Below are 19,325 nucleotides of genomic sequence, written 5' to 3' on the forward strand. Positions count from 1 at the left end.
CCTGCCTGTCTGGTTTGGGGAAGCCGGAGGCCGCCCTTTTGGCTCTTTTCTTCGCTGCTTGATGAGTGCCCCACCCCCACAGGGGAGGAACTGGCTGGAGTTCTGGGCCCAGTGGTGTCCCTAGACCTTCCCTGCTGTGCCCCAAGCTTGGCTCAACCTGCCCAGAGCCTTTGCCTGGGTGGGTAGGTGATGGACAGAAGCGGGTAGGTAAGGCTTCAGGTCCTCAGAGCAGGCCCATCTCCCAGGCCGTGTTCTGTGTCTGTGCTCAGGGAACTGGCTGTGGGGGAGGGGAGTAGCACAACAGGGGCTAGAAATGACACGGTCCCCAGCAGAGTCCCTCCAGGCCAGTCGTGTGTGCCACAGTGGGCTGTTTGTGCTATAGGCTCTAAGCCCCTCAGGCGGGGAGTTCTGTCTAGTTTGCTCACTGCCGAGTTCTCAGGGCCAGAAATAAGCCTGCCTCATGTGTCAGGAGCTTAGTAAATGTATGAGTAGATGGGAGAGGTGAAACACATAGTGGTCACATCTGGGGAGGCTCCTGATCTGGCCTGAGGTGTCAGGGAAGGCTTTCTGGAGCAGGTGCCTTTCAGCCCAGGGATACAGACAGGTCATCACACACAGGGTTCTTCTCTGGAGCAGCCTTTCCCCTGTTCTGGATGGAGGTCCTGAGCAAGCCCCTCATGCTCAGAGCAGCTGGCTTAGGGTATAGGCACCAGGACTGATGACCTGCCTGGGAATCCCGACACTTAATTTCTCTGTGGTGCCTTGGACAAGTTGCTCACCCTTCCCGGGCCCCAGTTTCCCTTGTAAAATGGGCCTGCTAGAATCCCTATCCCATCTAGGGCAGTGATGAAATACAATGACTTAGCCCATGTCTTTGCCAGGAGCGGGGCCCGACCCAGAGTGAGACCGTGTATGTTCAGCAGGGTTAGTGAAAGAGCCAGCGTTGCATTCAGGTGTCCCAGGTCCCACCATTGCTCTCCCTCTGCAATCTCCCCATTCATCTCTTGTGCCTCCAGCAGTGCTAGATGAGCCTGGGAGTGGGCGGGGATACAGCCAGCCCTACACATAAGAGAGCCCACCCGTCCCTCACCGGAGACCCTGTCCTACACGTAGCCCCTGCACCCCGCCACTCCCCATGCCCTTTGTTCCCTTCAGCTCTCCTGAGCCCTGGCTCCCAGCCTGGTGGGGGTGAGGCAGTGTGTACATGTTTTACTGGAGACTGAGCCTTCTGAAGCTTGGCCATGGTTTTGGTCCCCAGGCAGCCCATCCTCTGTCTAGCAGCTGTGGGCCATGTGGCCCAGGCCCACCCAGCCAGCTCTGGTCCTGGCTCGCCCTGCCCCGCCTCCTGCCCTCCGTGGGCTGGAGCCCCAGTCATGCGCCACTGCTGCCTGGGCAGGGCCACATTGCCATTACTGCCAGGGAGGCTGGCGTGTGGAGTCAGCTGGCTGTCCTTGGTGGGGGCCCTGGATCCCCACTCTCTACCTCCTGCTGGAAGCCTCTGTCCGCTAGCACTCCCTCATGCCAGAAAGTGAGGGCCAGGATGGTGGAGGTAAGCTGGAGGGAGGAGAAGGCTGGACTGGGTGAGAGGCCGTACCTTTCTGGGGCCAGGGGCGGGGCCGTGATTGTTTCCATGTGTGGAGGTGGCAGGTGCCTGTCTGCTGGGAACACACCTGTGCTAAGTGCAGCTCCCTGGGCCTCTCTGTGCAAGCATATTTCTGGAGTCTGGTTTGCATTTGGGTTCTGGGGCCTGTGCCTCACTGAGTCACTCTGGGTGATCCTGGAGTTAACTGGGGTCCCCCAGGACTGGGCGTCTCATTCTCTATTGAATGAGTATCTGACCTTGCGTGAGTCTCACGGTCTAGCTTTGTGTGTCGGATTGTCCCTGGGCATGTGAATATCTGAGAGTGCGCCTTTCTTAGCAAGGCTGGCAGTCATGGAGTGAATCCCAGGGTTTGTAGAAGGTAGCTGGGTAGGTAGCGTGTCCATCCTTTGGCTCCCTGTGGTCCCTGGGACATGCCTGTGGTCTCTAGTGGGAGTCCCTGCGTCTCTTGGGCCCATGGTCATTACGTGTCAGCAGATGCCTGCTCTGGGTTCTCTGGGAGTTGCAGCCCCTCCACTTACCTTGTGCTCACTCTGAGCCACCCAGCTTTTCCCACTGGGGCCTCTGTAGCTCCCCCCAGGGCATTTCCCGCTTATGTCCCAGGTTCCGGAGCAAGGACTTTGGCTCAGGGCACATGTCCCTTCCCCATGCCTCACAGCAAGGAAGGCACCAACCCAACCCTGTGATGGCTACCACCGTGATGCCCAGGAGGTGGGTAGAATGTGAGTTGCTGCGATCACGGGCTGATAAGGGAGCCGTGTGACCTTCTGTGTAGCTGGTGCCCGTAATCACATGTGGCCAGCCTCGGACATCCCATGCACACATGGAGGGGACAGTTCCTCCCTGTGCTTGTTTGGGTTCCTGTGTGTGAGGTTGGTAAATAGAGGATGGGGCTGGGGAGGTGTCAGTTGCTGTATAATGTGTTTCTGTGTCTGCAGGGGACCCTGAGGGGGCATTTGTGTGGTGGGGAGGTGGGCTGGGTGAGGCTGGGAGGGGCTAGGAGCTTCCTTTCTGCCTCATTGCCTCCTTCCCTGTGGCCTCAAGGATGGATGAGGGAGACTAGCCTGATGTCCCCGGTCCTGTGTCCCCCACATACACCATTTCCCGTATCTGCACCCCTGAACACTTCTGGGAACGAGGGGCGGTGATGGTGCCCTTTGTGTCTGCGCCCTGTGTGCCTGCAGATGGGGTCGGGTTGGGTGAGCCTGGCTGGGTAGTAAGCGCTGTCTCCTCATTCAGCCACACCGCACTGCATCCACCCCTGTTGCTGGCAGCGCTGGGGACACAGGTGGCTAAGATGGCCCCTGGCCTTGCCTTCCTGGGATGCCCTGTCCAGGGAGAAAAGCAGAGCTGTCCTCAGACAGTAGCAGCTGGTCATGCTTCCCTCACCCTAGTCCTAGAGAGGGTGAGACAGGCACATTTGATTAGCCTGGGGAGGACTGCGCCCAGCACTCCCTTTCATGTCTTCCTTCCTTCCTTTCCTTCCTTCCTTCCTTCCTTCCTTCCTTCCTTCCTTCCTTCCTTGATAGAGCAGCAGTAATAATAAAAGTAGTTAGCCATATGAGGGACTCTGTAGCCCGGACCCCATTCTACATGCTTTACTTGTGTCATCTCATTCACTCCAAATATTCCCAAGAGTTAAGGACCATCACTACCCCTGATTTGCAGATGAGAACACTGAGGCCCAGAGAGGCTCAGTGACTTGTCTGGGAGCACACATCTTGAGATGGTGGAGCCTGGATCTGAACCTGGACCATCTGTTTTTAAGAACCAGCTGCCTACTAAGCTCTGTCCTGAGTCAACCCTGTGCTGGGCAGTGGCCAGGAATGACAGGCTGTCTTCCTGAGGGTGCCCAGCCATTGAGGACACAGGTGGTAACCAGAGGACCACACAGACAAATGTAAAATTGTAGTTGTGATAGGTGCCCTCAAGGAGAAGTGAGCAATGTGGTAGTTTGAAGGAAGAGGAAGGGATAAGAAAGCAGAGGCTGGGGTGAGGGCATTCTGGGGCCCAGGGGTCTGTGCAGAAGCCCGATGGGAGGATGGCGCTGCCCCTGCTACAGCAAGGTGAGCAGAGCTGCCTGGACTCCTAAGAGGACTGATTTCCTGAGGCCAGAGCACCCTGGAGCTGTATCATTTGTGGGATTTTCCCAGTGTGGGGATGTTAGGTTCCTGGAGGCATCCCCTATATGGTTTGCCTTTTGCCTGGAGATGAAATGGGCAGCTGCTTCCTCCAATGCCACCGCCACCAAGGCCTGGTGCCTTGGGTGGGCCTCCCTGCAGTGGGGAGGGAAGGATGGCGCACAGTGGGCCTCGCTGGCTGTGTTTAGGACACGCATCAGGCTTGCTCCGAGCTCTCAGACCCAGGCTGCATGGGACCCGGGCCCTGGAGATCGCCTGCCCTGCACCCTTCCCTGCTCCTCGGGGTGCAGATCCATCACTCATTTGTTTCACAGATATTCACTAGGTACCTGCTGTGTGCCAGGCACTGCTCCAGATGCCAGGGAGCCACCACTCTACTGGGGGGCCAGAGAAGGGCCCCAACTTTTGTTAGGGGTCAGGACCAGCCTTACTGAGGAGGTTTTATTGGCACTAAGACCTGAATATCAAGAAAGGATGAGCCATGCAATTCTGGCTGTGAGGATAGTAGGTACAAAGGCCAGAGGCTAGGACAAGCTCTGCTATGTCCGAGATGGGGCAAGGGAAGGGCAGCGTGCCTGAGCGAGGCGACAGGCAAAGGTGGCTGGCTGGGTAGATGGTTCCCTGTCAGGTGACACCTGAGAGAATTTGTTGATCTGCTTAATGCTTCTTCAGCTCCCCTCCTCACCAAGGCAGCTTTTCTGATACTAGTTCTGGTTGTTGTTAGGGAATTACTCCTGCTGTTGTCCTGTAAGCCCCCAGGGTTCTTTCCCCAGAGTGGAGATCTCAGCTGGAGCTGGGGCTACTGAGAAGCAGGAAGCTGAGGGGGTATCAACAAGGGACAGAGTTAATGCTTTTGTGACCTGGTTTCTGGGCCTCAGTCCTGTCTCTGGGACTCACTTTCCTGAGTTGGGAAGCAGGAAGGAAGAGGACTTCCTGCCCGCCCAGGACTGTTCGAAGGGCCCAGCATTGCCCATCTGCATGCCTGGCACTGGCCTGCACTCAAGTCAGCAGCCATGAAGGGGGCACCTGCTGGGGCCACACCCTGCCCTGGACACTGTGTGCAGCCATAGCTGACCAAGTCACTATGCCTGCCTTTATGATCTGCCAATAGAGTGGCCAAGGCAGCAGAAGACAAATTAATGACTCCACCATGTCAGGAGCAGACAGCTCTGGAGAGGTGCACTGTGTGCTAGGCCTGCCCACTTCTGCCCCTCTGCAGTCTCCAGGCTCTGTCCACCGTGCTCCCACTGGACTCTCACAGTGTGTTCCTCCCCGGTCCCCTGCTCCTGTCCTGCCCCACACTCAGCCCTACATACAGCCAGAGTGAGCTCAAGAGGGACCTTTGAGACCCAAGTCATCACACCCTCCTGCTCAGAGCTTCTCCACTGCTGTCACTAAGAAAGGACGCCGTCCTGCCTGTCAACCACAGGCCCTATACACTCTGCCCCTCACCTCCCAGATGTGTCTGTTCACCCTGACGTGCTTTACTGGCGTGACCCTACCTTGGGACTTTTACCCTGGCACTTCCCACTGCCCGGCTGTTTCTCCTGCAGTGCCACATGGCCCCCTCAGGTCTGTGCTCAGATGCTCCCCTTTGGTGCAGCCTGGTTGCTGCCTTCCAGAAAATGCCACTCTTGCCTTGCCCCAGCACCTCCTGAGCGAGACTTCATTTCCTCCACACAGACCTCCTGATGCTTCTTGCCTTGGCTGTCTCCTTCCCTGGCATGAGTTCCCAGGGCCAGGATGCTTCTGGCAGTTCATCTACTGCTGAAACCCTGGCCTGGCTAACCCTGCCTCAGTAGTGGTCCACAGGCCGATTGCTCAAGGGGTGGGTGGGTGCGACTTATGAGTTCACTTGTGGGTGGAGAGTGTTTGCCCAGGAGGGACGAGAGGACATGTCAGTCCCAAAGCCTGCCAAGAGACTGCATGATGGGGGCGTGCAGGTGGTGGTGAGAGCGGACACAGGTGTGGAGGTAGGAATGGTACCAGGAACTCGGCACTGCTGAACCTGCTGTGGGCTGCGTAGGCAGGCCAGATCCCCTCTATTGCCACAGCATAGCCCTGCAAGGCAGGGATAAACAGGTAGGAAGGGCCCTTCCCAGAGCCAGTAGAAAAAGATCATGCATAGTAGAGGGGAATCGGGGACCTACAGTGAAGGCCTAGAGCCCAGGCTGGGGACAGTGAATACTTCCTCATTCACCCTTTCTGGCTTGTTTCACACTGGTGACTGAAACCAAGGCTGACCTGGCTGTGTCTGCTGTGCTTCCCTGGGCCCCTATTCTGCTGCCAGCCTGTCCCACACCACTACAGTGGCCTTATTCAGAGCCTGGAAGGGCTTGCAGTGGGGGTCAAGAAGTAAAGGGTCTTGCTCACACACACAACTTTGTCCCACAAGCAGATCTTGCTCTTTCACTGGGCTGGTGTCTGGGGTATGGGTTTCTTCTCGTGAAGTGACTGAGGGTAGAACAAGTGGGTGTGGGGGAGCCTGGACACTTTGAAGCTTTTGCTAAGCCAGGTCAGAAACAGCCTGTTCCACATGTTAACAAGTTCAAGAGATTTCTTTCTAATTGAAATAAACATTTTCAAGTAGGATACAAAATGTGCCTGCATTTTGAAGATCAAATACTGTACTTCAGAGGCATCTGTGCTCCTGGCTGGGGCTGCAGCCCATGTTCCTCCATTCCACCTCCTCTTTCTCCTCTAGGGTCAGCAGGTCACCCTCGGCCTCTGGGTGCTGTCCACGTGTTCCACCTGACTTTTCGGTGCTGCGGTGTGTGGAGGTGCAGGGCCAGTGCGACTGGTACCAGTGGTCTGCCTGTTCACCATGCAATCCTCAGCAACTCTAGGGATTGGACAGTGTGTTGGGATACAGCAGGGAGCAAGATGACAGTGCCGCTCTGGAGGAGCTGACCTTCTGGGCAAGATGTAGACAGAATTAAAAGGATGCACACACATGTACATATACTACAGAGCCCTGATGTCTGTGTGGTGAGCACAGGTGAGACAGCAGAGCAAGACACAAGGTAGCAGCAGGACAGGAGCAGGAATGTCTGAGTGCGGGACATGCATGGGCAGGGCAGGAAGCTCCAGCTGGGTGGCCCCTGCCAAGGCCCTGGGGGATACATCTGGGACTTGGCTGGGAGGCCATTGGCTAGACAGAGTGAGCAGGTACGGGGGGGGGGGCAGATGGTGGGGAGATCCCTTGGGGACTCGTGGGCCATGAGGAGTTTCGAGAGCCAGTAAAGGGTTTTGGGACAGTGACTCTGGAGTGCTTCAGACTCTCTAGGGCCTGCTCTGCATGGTTACCTTAGAGAATGATTTCACCTTCGGGAGCCTCAGTTTCTACATCTGTGAAGTAGGCTTACATTGGCCACTCCATCAAGGTTGCAGGGAGTCATGAGCTCCACGTTGGCATCTGCCCAAGATCCTGGGCCCTTTGAGGTGGTGCTGGTGGGGTCAGGACTGGAGCTAAGCCTCAGTGAACCATCTTTGGTGTCAGGGACTTTTTTTCAGACATCTGACCTACTGCAGGCTGTCCTACCAAAGGCCCATTGGCAAAGGTAGAAGCCATAGAGGTGGCTGCTTGCAGTACCCAGCACCTGGAGTGTGACATCCAGCCTGTCACCTGTGCTGTCACCTGGGCTAGTGGGTGCCCTCTCTGCCTCGTTTTCCTTGTCTGTTGCATGGGGTGGTAATGGCCCCTTCCTCCTAGGCCAGGTATATAGGTTGCCTGACGGGTGCTGGGTAGAGTGCTGAGAGGGGTTGCACCCAGTGGGCACCTGGACTGTGCTTGCTGCTGCTGTAATGGTGATGACGTTGAGCTTTATTGTGTACAGTGTGTCTCTGATCCCTGTGGCCATCTTTGTGCCGGGCCCCCAGTGCCTCGCACTTCTGTGTGCTATGCGATTTCTTACAAAGCCTTCAGGAAGCAGCCACTGTTATCACCCTCTTCTAACAGAGGCCAGCATTGAGCTCTCTGGGGTGGGTGGGGTGGGTCAGCTCCTCTCGCCTCTCAGATGAAGTGAGATCACAGCTTCTGGCAACCAACAGTGTTAAGGCTTGGACTGCCTGGCTGAAGTTCCGAGTTGACCTGGGACCCGTCCTTGCCTTGGGGTCCCTGCCCTGGGAGCCTGCAGGGCCAGGAGCTGTGTGGGAGGGGCTCGGGTGAGGCTCCTGCTTGGTCATTATAAACATGGCCAGTTCCTCTGTTTGTCCTGCCCTCCATGTTGTGCCTAGAGGAAAGGGGTGGCCCAGGCAAATATCCGGAGGTGTGCCCCTCTGCCCCTCAGCCTGTGAGGTCACATGAAGTGGCAGCCTGCCAGGGGGGTTGGGGGTTTGTGGCAGGAGTTAGAAAGGCAGCTACCCTCCGACAGTCCCTCATCTGTATCCCCAGCTCCTCCTGCTTTAGGGCTGGGCCTTTCCTCCTCAGAGTGTAGTGAGGGGTCACATGGCTGACTCTGTTCCTTAAGAGGTGGAGCTGCCTTAGTGCCCCGAGGCAGGGTGGGGGGACCCTGCTGAGGTGGAGCCAAGAGTTCAAGGTGAGGAGCTGGCTGTACTTGGAAACCAGGGAGGCTATAGGACTTGGGGCATGGAGCTAGTGCTTTGCTAGCACTAGTAAGGGTTTAAGGGCAGCCATAGGAGCTGGAACTAGAAGGACCTAGAGCTGCGGGCCGGAGAAGCCAGGAGCGGGTGTGAGACTGAGAAAGGTCAAGACCACCAGGATGGTCAGAATGAAAGGCTGGAAGGAGGGATGGGCAGTGTTCAGGAGCTGGCACTGAGGAGAGAGCAAAAGGTCCCCTGCCCCTCCTGGGGCTGTCCCCACATCCAGGTACCTAGGCCAGGACAAGTAGATACTGGGCGGTACGGGAGCCCTGGTCAGGCCTGCTCTGACCATCCACTGGCCCCCAGGGACCAGCTGAGACAGGTTGGCTGGGTCCCCACCCATCTCCCACTGGGCTGCACTGCTAAACCGGTTCTCCCAGATGGCTGCCCACTGATGGTCCTTCCTCTGGGCGGGTTCGTCCTTCACTCCCTCCATCTTCTGCTCACAGGAAAGGGTCCTCGTGGGACTGCCAGATTGGAGGGGGAGGAGGCACGTGGCCACAGACATGCTGAAGTCCACCAGACTGGGGGCCATCCCTGTGCCCAGCACATGTACCAAGTGCTGGAGAACTGCTAGGAATGAGACAGAAGTCCCCATGTTTCCCCTTGTGCTGTGGCCTCGACTCACCTGGCCTCTCTTCTGGGAAGGCTGCCTGTAGCCCAGCATCCCTGGCGTGCCAGCCCTGACACTGGGCTGTCACGATCTGGGGACAGGTCTCTCTGTCCCAACGGGACCCCCCAGGAGGTCAGAGTCTGTCTAGGTTCTCAGCTTGTTCACTGCGTCAGCCAGCAGAGGCCTGGGTATAGAAGAGGCTGGTCAGTGGGTTACTGAAAAAATAAATGAACGCATTGATCTTTTCCCCCACCTCACAGATGAGTAACCCAAAGCCACAAGAGGAGACGTCACCTGCCCAAGGGCACTTCTAGCCCAGCCAGCCTCAAAGCAGGTCTGTGTGACCCTAGGACCTATGTGTGGGACTTCTGGGGTGAGGCTGCAGGGCATGGGGCCATCCCTAGGTCGTGGCGGCACTTCTGCTGGGCTTGTCCATCATCCCTGGCCCCAAGCAGGGCTCTCTGTTCACCCGTTCATTCCTTGCTGCAGCCCAGTGGCGTTGGGGCACGAGAGGCATGGAGAGAAGGCCCAGTCACTTCCCCCAGGTCACCTGTAGCGGTGGCAGGGGAAGGGGGAGAGTTGTCTTTGCCTGCTAGCTCCCCTCAGGCCCCTTGGACTCCTGAAAAGAGAATTTACTCTGGGCCTGGAGCCATTCTGAATGCCCAGCTGAACACCAGACTGTAAAGCCTGGGGTTCCACAGTGTGGACACCTAGGCATTTGTATCTACTTTTGTCCTAGTTGGCAGCAGAGCCGGGTGGCAAACTCAGGTGACAGGAATGGATCGTGTGGGCCTCTTGGGCCATGGCGGGCTCTAAGCAGGAGAGGGCTGTGATCTGACCCCCGGCTGCCCAGAGGAATCCATGGGGTGGAAAGCTAGGCAGGGTTGGAGACGTGGCTGGTAGGGGCAGAGGAGGGGAGGTGATGGGTGTGAGTGTCCCACTGCCACTGACCCCACTGCCCACCACGCTTCCCTCCCACAGCGCCCTCGAGCGCAAAGGCCCCGGCCGGCACTATGTTTGGGAAGAGGAAGAAGCGAGTAGAGATCTCAGCGCCCTCCAACTTCGAGCACCGCGTGCACACGGGCTTTGACCAACATGAACAGAAGTTCACAGGGCTGCCTCGCCAATGGCAGAGCCTGATCGAGGAGTCGGCTCGCCGGCCCAAGCCCCTCGTGGACCCTGCCTGCATCACCTCCATCCATCCCGGGGCCCCCAAGGTATTCCATCGCCCACCCCCCCAGCTGTGCCACCCCCAGTATCCCCAGCCCTTCACCCCATCCTTGACCCTGCAGCCAGCACCTCCTCCTCACTGACTTTACCCCCATCTGCAGCCCAGCGCTGGCCTTTCTCTCTCCCCTGCCCATAGGCCCCATGCTTAACCCAACCTGAAGCCATACTGCCCCCCTCAAAGGCTCCCACACTGGCCTCTAGTCCTGCCCTCTCCGCAAGCCCCATGCCCTGAACTGTGTCTCCCGTTCCCTTCACCACATACCGACCTCCAGACTTCCCAGAGTCTCCTGGCAGCGGGGGACTGGCCCATTCCCAGCTGGTGAGAGCCCGGTCAGGCTGGGATGGGGGAGCTCAAATATGGCGCTCAACCAGGCCAGGGCTTCCAGTGAGCTTCTTGGAGGAGGGAACCTTAGCTGCGCCTGAGGGCCGAGGACAAGGAACCAAGCCAGTGGTGGGGCAGGGCGTGTAGTGGAAGAAGTGGCTCATGTGACACGTTGAGGCTTTTGGTTTTGTGGGATTTTTCTGCCATCTTGAACACAGTGGCAGGATTGGGATTAGAGTGAGGTCTGTTTCTGTAGCCCACACTCTTCACCCTTTCCTGACTTCATCTGCATTGTAAGAGTTGGTGCAGGGCTGGCCGTGCCAGTCTTGAAGCCGGCTCAGAGCACAGACTGTATCCAAAGCTGGTGAGGCCTGGAAGGGATGTGGCCAGGAGAGCATGGCCAGGTTTGTCCCCACAGTGGGCGGAATGGGGTGTGCCCATTGGTCAGCAGGCTGAGTGCCTGGGCAGGACACCGCTGACTCATCCTCTCCAGGTGCCCAGCGCAGGCCCCAAGGTCAGTGAGTTCACCGTAGGCACAGTGCTGGGTCTCAGGCTGAGGCCGCCAAGGTGTGTGTATCCCCTGAAAGGTGCCCTTCATACTTGGACTTCTTTGCCACTAATTTAAAAGCAAAATTGCTGCTGGGTGTGGTGGTGCACACCATCATCCCAGCTTCTCCAGAGGCCAGGGTGGGAGGATTGCAAGTTTGAGCCCAGCCTGGACAATTTAATAAGACCTTATCTCAAGATAAAAAGGGCTGTGGACATAGCTGAGTGAGTGATAGAGTGCTTGCCTAGCATGCATGAGGCCCAGGGTTCAATCCTCAGTACTAGAAAGAAAAAATAAAACTGCTTAACAGGCAGTACTTTTTGTCTGAATCAGTTTGTGGCTTTTCATGACAAACCAGCTGGTGGGCCAGGGGTTTGGCTCAGTGGTTCCGCCGCCTGCCTCACAAGTGCAAGGGCCCAAGTTTGATCCCTGGTACCAAAAAAACAAAACGAAACAAAAAATAGTAAACAAACCAGCTGGTGTGCAGTGACAGCTGCCTCTAGGCTCTTTTGGACCCACAGTTATGTCCTGTCCTCCCATCCCTTCCCTGAACTCCATACCTGTTGGCCCCAGGGCAGCCTACATGCAGGGTGTGACCACCCTGGGTATCTCTGAGAATTCAGCCTTTGCTCTACTCACAGCCAAGAGTACCTCGCCCTGGCACGTATGCTTGTTGTCCCTGGCCCAGAATCTCCCAGGCCTCTCAGGGGCCTCCTGACTCCTTATTGTAACACCACAGATAGACTGTGTGTTTTCCTTGCTTCCCTGGGGTCCCTAGGCAGGGCTAGGCTCCAGAGCCAGTAGCCAGGGCCCAGGTAGAGCAGGCCTAGAAGCAGGCAGGAGTTAATACTCACTGCCTTTTGGAGCATTTGGCTGAGCCTAGCCCAGCAGTGGCAGATAAGTGAATGCTCTGTGTCAGTAGGAGCTGAGTACCTAGGCTAAAGAGAGAGCAGGGAGCCAGGGATTTAGCTCAGTGGTTGTGCCATCTGCCTTGCAAGTGTAAGATCCCAAGTTCATCCCTGGTACAGAGAGAGAGGAGAGAGAGGGGAGGGAGAGAGAGAAAGAGAGAGAGAGAGAAAGAGAGAGAGAGAGAGCAGGGAAGGAGGCAGGAGTGGTAGAGGAGCTAGTGATTTAGACTAGGTGCTCTGAAAGCCTTGCTGAGAAGCTGGGTCCTGAGCAGAAGCCTTGAAGGAGAGGGAAGGAACCATGAGGACTCTTGCGGGGCAGAGTGAACAGCCAGTGCAAAGGCCCTGAGGTAGGCAGGTGTGTGTCTGGTGTGTTTGAGGAGCCATGAGGGGGCCTGTGTGCTTAGAACTGAGGGCTGCAGGGGGAACCGGGAGGCCACAATTCAGTACTCAGGGGAGGCAAAGTGGTGGCTGTGGAGGGTAAGGACTGGATGTGTTTGAATTTGCCACATGGCCCCTCTGCTTTGGGCCATGGCCATTTTCACTCTCCCTGCACTCCATTTCCTCCAGGGGAGCGTAGAGTGTGGTTTTGGGGTTAGTGACCCTGGCAGCCTATAGGGCAGGAAGTACTAAGCTGGGCCCTGGCCCCAGCAGCCTGTAATTTGCAAACTTGAGGGCTGATTACAGGGTGGGCCTCCTCCCTTTCTCCCCCCTCCCCCACCAAGACTGTCTTCCAGTGTGGGGAGCTGGAGAAGGACGAGGGGTGGCACCAGCCTGGGCTGTGGGTGACAGCTGGCCACAGAGATGTGGCTGAGTCGCTGGTGGGGGAGTGGCTGCAGGGTGCCCCCGTCCTGCCCCCACCTGCCCACCCCATCATCACCCATGGCATTTCTTCATTGTGTCTCTGTCTTGTCTCTGTGTGTATTGTGTCGTTCTGCCTTTGTGTTGTGCGCACTTCCTATGTCCCCTCCCTGCCTGGCCCCCAACTGGTCTTTGCCCTGGACCCCAGACCATCGTGCGGGGCAGCAAAGGTGCCAAGGATGGGGCCCTCACGCTACTGCTGGATGAATTTGAGAACATGTCGGTGACACGCTCCAACTCCCTGCGGAGAGACAGCCCACCACCCCCCGCCCGTGCCCACCAGGAGAACGGGGTGCCACAGGAGCCGGCTGCTGCGGCCAGAGCAGGCCCGGACAAGGCCAGCAGCCGAGGCCGGGTCATCACTCACAGTGAGGCGGGTGCCGGCAGTGGTGACAGGCGACGGGTGGGCCCAGAGAAGAGGCCCAGGTCCTCCAGGGAGGGCCCAGGAGGGTCCCTGGAGTCCTCTCGAGACAAGCGGCCCCTCTCTGGGCCTGATGTCGGCACCCCACAACCTGCCGGTCTGGCCAAAGAGGCAAAACTGGGGGCCGGCAGGCCCTTTAACACGTACCCAAGGGCTGATGCGGACCACCCGTCCCGGGGTACCCAGGTAATCTGCCCCCCAGGCCCAGCCCCACGCATTGCTCATCCCAACCGCTTATGTGTCTGTCCCACACCAGAGCAGAGCGGTCTCCTCACAGCCTCTTTTCTCTTCTGTTTCAGGGGGAGCCTCACAGCATGGCCCCCAATGGGCCATCCGTGGGTGGCCTGGCCACCACCTCATCCTCTTCCTCCCGGCCTCCTGCCCGAGATCGAGGTGCCCCCAGCCCTGGAGTGCTGGGTCCCCATGCCTCTGAGCCCCAGCTGGCCCCTCCGGCCCGCGCCCTTGCTGCCCCTGCTGCACCCCCAGCCCCTGGTCCCCCTGGTCCCCCTGGTCCCCGTTCACCCCAGCGGGAGCCCCAGAGAGTGTCCCACGAGCAGTTCCGGGCTGCCCTGCAGCTGGTGGTGGACCCAGGGGACCCTCGCTCCTACCTGGACAATTTCATCAAGATTGGCGAGGGCTCCACAGGTATCGTGTGCATTGCCACTGTGCGCAGCTCGGGAAAGCTGGTAGCCGTCAAGAAGATGGACCTGCGCAAGCAGCAGCGGCGCGAGCTGCTCTTCAACGAGGTGGGCTGGCGCAGCGGCCGGACCCTTGGCTTCCCTTCTCTGTTCCATGCTCTTCCGCCCACTGGCCCCAGCGTCCTCTCGGGCCATCCCCACTGTCTCCAGCGTGGGGTTCACACTCTCTCCTAGCACGACCCGTGCCTGCCTCACTGTCCCTGGCCCAGTGTCCTTGAGGCCCCTCCACCCACTGAGCCCCAGCTGACCTGCAGGGTCCCTCCAGGCTGGAGCCCTGGACCCCCACCTCCGTGCAGCCTCATCCTGCCCCACTCAGCTCCTGCCCGGCTGCCTGTCTTGGGCCTCCCCTGACATTCCCCACACTGCAGCCAAAGGGATCTTTGACATTCGGACCTGCCATGTCCCCATCCTGCCTAACAGACCCTCAAGGGACCCCTGATCCCCTCAGGGTAGAGCTCAGGCCCCTTTGTCACCATTTCAGGCCCTGCACCATCCAGTCCCCAACTGGGCACTTGGTGTTATCCAGCTGCCCGCTCTGGATCTCGGTGGCCTATGCCAGGACTTGTTACAAAGGCAGCCTCCTGAGTCCCAGAGAGGAGCCTGGGCGTGGGAAATGGACCCCTCTCCTGGTGTAAGATTATCCAGGGGAGGCCTGGATGCTGTCCTGGCGGCGGCTCCTGCCTGCTGCTCCCAGCACTTTCTCCACTGCCCCATAGTGGTTCCCACCCACATTCCACTGCTCTAGCTGCACCGTGGCTTTATGAGTCATTCCGGCCTGCAAAGCACTGGGCCCCCCACCCCTGCCCTTGATGACACCTGGAGTTCACCATCCTCCCTGTCACACATCCCACGCCTGCCTATCCCTCTTCTCTCAGCCTTGTACCTGGCACTCCTCCAACCTCCTGTCCCAGCACAGCCTCTGTCGCCCAGGATCTAAGATGGTGTCTGGGCCTCAGATTGCTTCAAGGGCAGCTTGGCCTTGTCCATGGGGCAGGGCCACTGGGACGGTCTGGCCGGGCTGAAGCGGGAGGCGGGTGGCCCGCTGTGGCTGGGTCTGAAGGCTGAGGCCAGTACGCCCTGTACCCGCCAGGTGGTGATCATGCGGGACTACCAGCATGAGAACGTGGTGGAGATGTACAACAGCTACCTGGTGGGGGACGAGCTCTGGGTGGTGATGGAGTTCCTAGAGGGCGGTGCCCTCACCGACATCGTCACCCACACCAGGTACTTGGGGTGGCGGGACCCCGGCTGGCTCTCTAGCTCCCTCCTGACCTCTGCTGTGACAGGACTGGCCCCCTCCGGAGGTATAGGCAGGGCCTTGTCTCCCCAGAGCCAGCAGAGCTGCCAGGCCACCGGACGAGAGTATGTTTTAGATTCCTGTCACAATGGGTCTGGGTCCCCCCTTGGCTCCCAGGTAGGGCCTGTCTGCTCAAGCCCCCCACCCTAACCCAGGGTGGGGCTGGTCCCTCTTGGACCTGGGCCTGCTTCTATCTGCCCATCCACCCCTCTGCTCACAGGATGAACGAGGAGCAGATTGCCGCCGTGTGCCTGGCTGTGCTTCAGGCCCTGTCTGTGCTCCACGCCCAAGGCGTCATCCACCGGGACATTAAGAGTGACTCCATCCTACTTACCCACGATGGCAGGGTGAGGAGAAGGTGGCCAGGGGCTGGCTTTCCCACCACAGTCGGTCCCCTCTGCTGCTCAGTGACCATGTAGCAGTGGGCAGGTCTGTCTCTCACACAACAGTCAGAGTCTGGGGGCCAGGTTGGCAGGCACTAGTGGGCACAGGACATTAGTGCACTAGCACTGGGCCAAAGAGACGCTGAAGCCCTGCGACAGCTGCGGCTCTGCCACACGCTGTTCCGTCCTCTGAAGAAGACCCTGCAAGCACTGGATGGACTGTGGACCCTGGGCCTGTCTCTCCCCTTTTGAGCTGAGGTTCTGAATCTGGGGCCACGGATGATGGATGGGCACCGTGTGGTGCCCCGCACTTGCATTTATATAAACGTCCAGGGTGATTTTCTGTGGGAGAGGCCCTTGGGGCCACCACATTCCTACAAAGTTGACAGCTCCACCACTCCCCCAAGGAGGGTCCAGCCATATCAGTGGAGGCAGAGAGAGCACGAGAGGACAAGAAGCCGAGGCTGTCGGCAGATGTCTCCAAGGAACATCTGTGAGCCTCCTGATACTGCACTCACCCCACATGGGTGTGTGTTCGGGGGGCAAGCAGATCCGTAGATATCCTCAGGAGTCTGAAAGGGCGCACAGCTCCAAGAAAGGTGTAAATCCTTGGTTCTGGGAAGCTCTGGGCTTCGTGGTGAAGCCAGGAAGTAAACAGATCGGTTCCTCTGCTCGCCCTCCCCCAGCCACACCTCTGACCTTGCCCCCTCTTCCCTGCCCCAGGTGAAGCTGTCCGACTTCGGGTTCTGTGCCCAGGTGAGCAAGGAAGTGCCACGGAGGAAGTCACTGGTAGGCACACCCTACTGGATGGCCCCAGAGCTCATCTCCCGTCTTCCCTATGGGCCAGAGGTGAGCCCAGTGGTGCCCTGGCTGTCCTGTGACAGCGCTGGAGTATGGGAGGTGGTGGAAGCGGTCTGGGGGTGGTTTGCAGGGATGGCTTCGTGGACAAGGAGGTAGGATGCATGCACGTGTGTGTGGGCTCGTCAGTTTATTCATTGTTGATGGAATACTAGTTCTGAGCCAGCCCAGTGCACACAGTGGGAGCAGAAGTGGCCATGGGCCCTGCCTGGCAGTGCGGCGCCAAGGCCACGGACCGGCAGGCCAGCTGGGTGCTGTGAAGATGCACACATTTTTAAATGAGAGCTTGTGTGCAGATGTCAGAATCCTCTGTTGAAAAGCCAGATCTGGCCACGTGTAGGCAACATGCACTCATGGCAGCCGTGGGGGTACAGAGGGACTCCCCTTTTTTGGAAAGGGCAGGTACCTGTGTCCCCACCCATCCCAGTTGCCCACTCTTGCCTGCTTCCCTCGCCACGGCTCCCTGCCTGGCCCTAAGGACTCCTCCTGAGTTCCCACAGGACTTGACCCAGTGCCCAGCCAGGGAAAGGGTGCCTCTGAACCTGAGTTCTGCCTGCCGATTGGGCAGCCAGGTCGTGGCTTCTCCCGAGGAAGGCTGGGAGTGGGCAGCAAAGAGCAGTGGCTGGGAGTTGGCAGAAAGCACCCCTCTGAGGGCTCCCTGGAGGGTGAGCACATGGGGCGTGGCCCACTGGACTCCCCTAGGCATGCGAGAGGGTGTTTGTTCTGGGCCCAGGGATTCTGGAAGCGAAGAACCAAAGGCAGAATGGGGGGCCTCCCCACTTGGGATTGCCAGGGCCTGGTTCACCCTCTGCAGCTACCCTGCCATCCCTCACGTACCCCAGGTGGACATCTGGTCACTGGGGGTAATGGTGATTGAGATGGTGGACGGGGAACCCCCCTACTTCAATGAGCCACCCCTCAAAGCCATGAAGATGATTCGGGATAACCTCCCACCCCGACTGAAGAACCTGCACAAAGTGAGTCCTTGCTGGCAGGGGGATGTCACTTGGGGCTGCATCGTTGATGGGTCCTCGGGTGGTGTCATATATGCCAGGCCCTGTGTGTCTGTACACAGCCTGCTAGGGGAGGCCCAGAGACAGCGGGGCCCAAGGCTCCCCTGCACCCTCACCATCTAGAGGTTGGGGCTCAGCTGTCCTGGCTGAAGTGTGAAGCATATCCCAGGAAAAGCTGCCAGTTCAGAGGTAGAGGACAGCTCAGGGCCTGCCTGGTGGGGGACCCCTGCCGTGGGAAAAGGGTTGCCCACTCCTTGCCAGATGGAGAGGAAATGGGCCCTGGCTGCAGGCTGTAGATCCGTGATCAGCTCCTCCTCCGAGGTAGCAGGTGCCCTAGGCAGGGGGAAAGTGAAAGCCCTCTCCTCCTGACCCCACCCGACCCTGCAGGTGTCACCATCTCTGAAGGGCTTCCTGGACCGCCTGCTGGTTCGAGACCCAGGACAGCGTGCCACAGCGGCTGAGCTGCTGAAACACCCGTTCCTAGCCAAGGCGGGGCCGCCCTCCAGCATCGTGCCCCTCATGCGCCAGAACCGCACCAGATGAGGCCAGTGCACTGGCCCTGCACCAAAGAGCCCTGGTCGCCTGTCCTGTCAGATGCCAGTAGGGGCTGCTCCTCCCAGCCCACGAGACACTCCGTGCAGCACCGCCTTCCTCACAGGGCCTTCTTGGGTCCCTACTACTGAACTCCGGCTTTGATTCTGTGACTGTAAAAACAGACACGTGGGAGCAGTGAGGCTCCCGGGACCCGCCCTGGGACAGGCCCTCCTGTGTTCTCCCAGGGAGGAGGGCGGCTCAGACTGGAAATCTGCAGTCAGGTTGGCGGGGATGGAGAGCACACTACGAAGGGGCGTGCGTGTGTGCAGTGTGTGTGTGTGTGCACTGAAGGCCCCACTGCTCTGTCCTCAGCCTGCAGGTGTGTGCACCTGGGACCTTGCCAGGCATCAGCCACTGCCCCTGAGCCAGTGTAGGGGTCGCTTGTGAATGTCCTAAGAGTGGCCTTTTGCTGGAGCCCTGCACACCCCTTCTGTGGCTGGAGGGAGCTGGGTTGGGCCTCCCCATCCCCAGCCTCTGCAGCAATGACTACTGCAATGACAGCTCCGTTTTCTAGAAGTCTATTTATATTGTCATTTTATAACACTAGCCCTACCCCCACCTGGGGATAGGGAGCCCCTGTCCTATGGGGTGGCTCAGGGCAGAGCCAGTGCCTGAAAAATCAGGTTCTGCCCTGGCAGCCCCACCCTGCCCCTCCCTACCCTCCCTCAAGTTAGTTTTACAATTAAAACATTTTCTTGTTTTGGGGGGTGTGTGTGTGATAAAGGCCTCTGCCTGGCCATCTTGGGGTGGGAATTTGAAGGCTGGGTCCTGAGAACCAAGGCTTCAGCCACTGCAGCGGACCCCATTCCACTCCATGCATGGGGCCAGGCTGATCCCAGCCCGGGAGCAGCCAGCCAGCCAGAGTACCCGGCTGCCGTTGCCGATCACAAATTTCTGGAACGCAGCTGGTCTTGAGCACGTCTAGTGGCCGAAACAGACCCTGACGAGTTAACATTGGTAAATTGTCTACTTGGCAAGTTGGTCGATGGGCAGATAGATGGTTCCTTAGGGGACAGAGGCTGAAGGCCTGGAGCTGCTGGCTCTGTCATCAGAGGACTTCCCTCTAAGCCAAGGCAGGAGTGGGATGGCGTGGAGGTGCCCACACTTGGCTCGCATCCTACTTGGCATCCGGAAAGTGGGCAGAAGCGGTGGCCCGCAGTTAGGTGGGAGGAGGAGAAGCAGATGTCCTCCTCCAAGGCCCACTGGGCACCCTAGCGATGGGATCTCAGCCTGGCTGTTG

The 19,325-nt window shown here is 58.7% G+C and overlaps 1 protein-coding gene across 5 annotated transcripts in view; it reads left to right on the forward strand.

The window, feature by feature from the left end:
• Nucleotides 1-18,768, forward strand: part of Pak4 (p21 (RAC1) activated kinase 4) — a 40,126-nt gene extending 21,358 nt beyond the window's left edge. The window contains exons 1-10 of one of the 5 annotated variants that reach the window (XM_010632862.3): nt 1,413-1,549; nt 9,217-9,290; nt 9,938-10,173; nt 12,970-13,428; nt 13,542-13,988; nt 15,031-15,164; nt 15,458-15,584; nt 16,344-16,469; nt 17,321-17,455; nt 17,879-18,768. In XM_010632862.3, the coding sequence (XP_010631164.1) occupies nt 9,970-10,173; nt 12,970-13,428; nt 13,542-13,988; nt 15,031-15,164; nt 15,458-15,584; nt 16,344-16,469; nt 17,321-17,455; nt 17,879-18,034 (1,788 nt within the window). In that variant the 5' untranslated portion in view covers nt 1,413-1,549; nt 9,217-9,290; nt 9,938-9,969 and the 3' untranslated portion in view covers nt 18,035-18,768. Of the gene's footprint in view, nt 1-1,412; nt 1,550-6,491; nt 6,740-9,216; nt 9,291-9,937; nt 10,174-12,969; nt 13,429-13,541; nt 13,989-15,030; nt 15,165-15,457; nt 15,585-16,343; nt 16,470-17,320; nt 17,456-17,878 lie in introns of those variants that run through there. The other 4 variants (XM_010632861.2, XM_010632860.3, XM_010632863.3 and 1 more) reach the window with 4 other exon arrangements.
• The last annotated feature ends 557 nt before the right edge of the window (nt 18,769-19,325 follow it).

Source organism: Fukomys damarensis, unplaced genomic scaffold, assembly GCF_012274545.1.
Source record: "Fukomys damarensis isolate Sample0158 unplaced genomic scaffold, DMR_v1.0_HiC HiC_scaffold_19, whole genome shotgun sequence".
NCBI lineage: Eukaryota > Metazoa > Chordata > Mammalia > Rodentia > Bathyergidae > Fukomys > Fukomys damarensis.